The sequence below is a fragment of the Palaemon carinicauda genome, chromosome 26, assembly GCF_036898095.1.
Source record: "Palaemon carinicauda isolate YSFRI2023 chromosome 26, ASM3689809v2, whole genome shotgun sequence".
Lineage (NCBI taxonomy): Eukaryota > Metazoa > Arthropoda > Malacostraca > Decapoda > Palaemonidae > Palaemon > Palaemon carinicauda.
The window spans coordinates 27601494-27603548 of NC_090750.1; the positions used below are offsets into that span (position 1 = coordinate 27601494).

Here is a 2055-nt window from a genome sequence, read left to right on the forward strand (position 1 = left end):
GGCGCAGGCGAGCATCCTTGTGGGCGCGTGTAGGTGGCGATTGCCCGCCACCCTCACCTCGAGCCTCAAACAAATATCTATTCCTAAAGTTATTATAATTGGGGCATTCGGTCAACAAATGCCTCACTGTTAGAGGTACTAAACAGTTATCACAGTATGGTTGGTGTTGGCCCTTCAGCAGAAATTCGTGTGTCAACCGAGTGTGACCAATACAGAGAGGAGAAAGAGACGTCTCCCATTTTCGGGGCATCATGTTATACCTCCAAGGAGATATGACATTTGTTACTTCTTTCATTTTATTGCTATCTAGACTATCCCAATGCTGTTACCATTTATTGCAAAGCAATTTCTTGATGTTAGGTAGGAAATCAGTATACGGAATGGGGTACCTTCTTGGCAGCAACTCGGATGCAGCATTTTTCGCCAATGAATCTGCCTTCTCATTCCCACACACACCCACATGTGCTGGAACCCAACAAAATTGAACCCTTAAACCTCTCAGTTCAATAATAGAAAGCCATTTTAAAATCTTTAAAACTAGAGGGTTACTAGAATTAAAAACTTCTAAAGCTTGAAGGACACTCCTGGCATCACTAAAAATGGTAAAACTACCCTCCTTTTCCAACACTATTTTCTCAACAGCGGTTAGTATGGCATACACTTCGGCAGTAAATATTGAAGCTACTGGAGGAAGTGCACCGCTACGATTAAAATCATTACTATGTACTCCAAATCCAACGCCAGCATCAGATTTGGAGCCATCAGTATATACAAAATTCGATCCCCTATGTTCTACAACATGTTCCACAAAAAGAGACTGGGATTCTAAGTCAGACATATTCTTCTTAACTCCAATAAAATATTTACAAAAAGATACGTCAGGTAATTTCCATGGAGGCTTTAATGATACCTTAAATGGAAGCACCTTACTTTTAATTTTATCAAGGCTGTTTAATAATTGTTCCACCCGAAACCTATAAGATTGGAGAAATTTTGGGTGCAACTCAAAGTATGTTGAGTGCTTTACAAGGCTTGCAGTCTGAAAGGCTAAAGAATTAGGGAGTCTTTACAATCTAAACCAATATCGAATAATAGCAGACATTCGGTAAAGGTCTAGAGGTAATTCTCCAGCATCAACAAAGAGACTTGGGATAGGTGAGGTTCTAAATGCTCCTGTGGACAATCTAATACCAGCATGATGTATTGAATCTAATACAGTATCTTTAACCGGCTCGGGGTGGCTGAGGCGTATATTTCACATCCATAACTGATTTTGAAAAAAAATCAAGGCCTTGTATAATTTTAAGATAGTATTGCGGTCTGGCCCCTATGATGTATGGGACAATACTTTTAAGATATTCAGAGCCTCGAGACATTTAGCTTTTAATGCTTTTAAGTGAGAACCCCATGTAAGCCTACATTCAAATATCAAACCTAAAAATTTAGCTTCACTTAAACATGGTATCCATTGTCTGGATGTACTCCCCGGATACGACAAAAATGGACGATGGTAGTTTTACTTGTCGAGAACTTAAATCCATTCATATCGGAGCACTGGATAATTTTCTCAATAGAGTTGTATTTTTTGTCTCAACCATTGTCATTCTAGTTCCAGCAAATGATATTGAGAGATCATCCATAAATAATGTTGAGAGAACATACCAGGGAATGACTGAGGATATCCCATTAATTGCTAGTGCACACAGGGTTACACTCAGCACACTCACCTGAGGAACTCAATCTTCCTGACACTTACTCTCTGATAGAGTTTCCCCCACTCTCACTTGAAAAACTCTATGCGAAATAAATGACAGAATAAATAGTGGTAGTTCTCCTTTTAATCCTAATTCATGAATTTTTATAAGTATACCATATCTCCATGTGATATCACATGCCTTTTCAAGGTAAAAAAAAAACGGATTTTGAGCAAAGCGAATAATCTATTTTTGGGTGATATGGCCATGTCTTCCTGATGGAAAGTTTCTTTAGGTAGCTTTCTAAGGGATATTTGGCTACAGTGATACTCCCAGAGAATTAACCACAGGTTTCCAGAAT

General features: G+C 38.8%; 1 protein-coding gene across 1 annotated transcript; it reads right to left on the minus strand.

Moving 5' to 3' along the window:
• Window positions 1–325: 325 nt before the first annotated feature.
• On the minus strand, window positions 326–838 carry LOC137619853 (uncharacterized). Its single transcript, XM_068350143.1, has one exon. The coding sequence runs from the start codon at window positions 836–838 to the stop codon at window positions 326–328; it is 513 nt and encodes a 170-aa protein (XP_068206244.1).
• Between the last annotated feature and the right edge of the window lie 1217 nt (window positions 839–2055).

Coding starts and splice junctions, on each gene's coding strand:
- LOC137619853 (XM_068350143.1), bottom strand. CDS start 838: ATGTCTGACTTAGAATCCCAGTCTCTTTTTGTGGAACATGTTGTAGAA.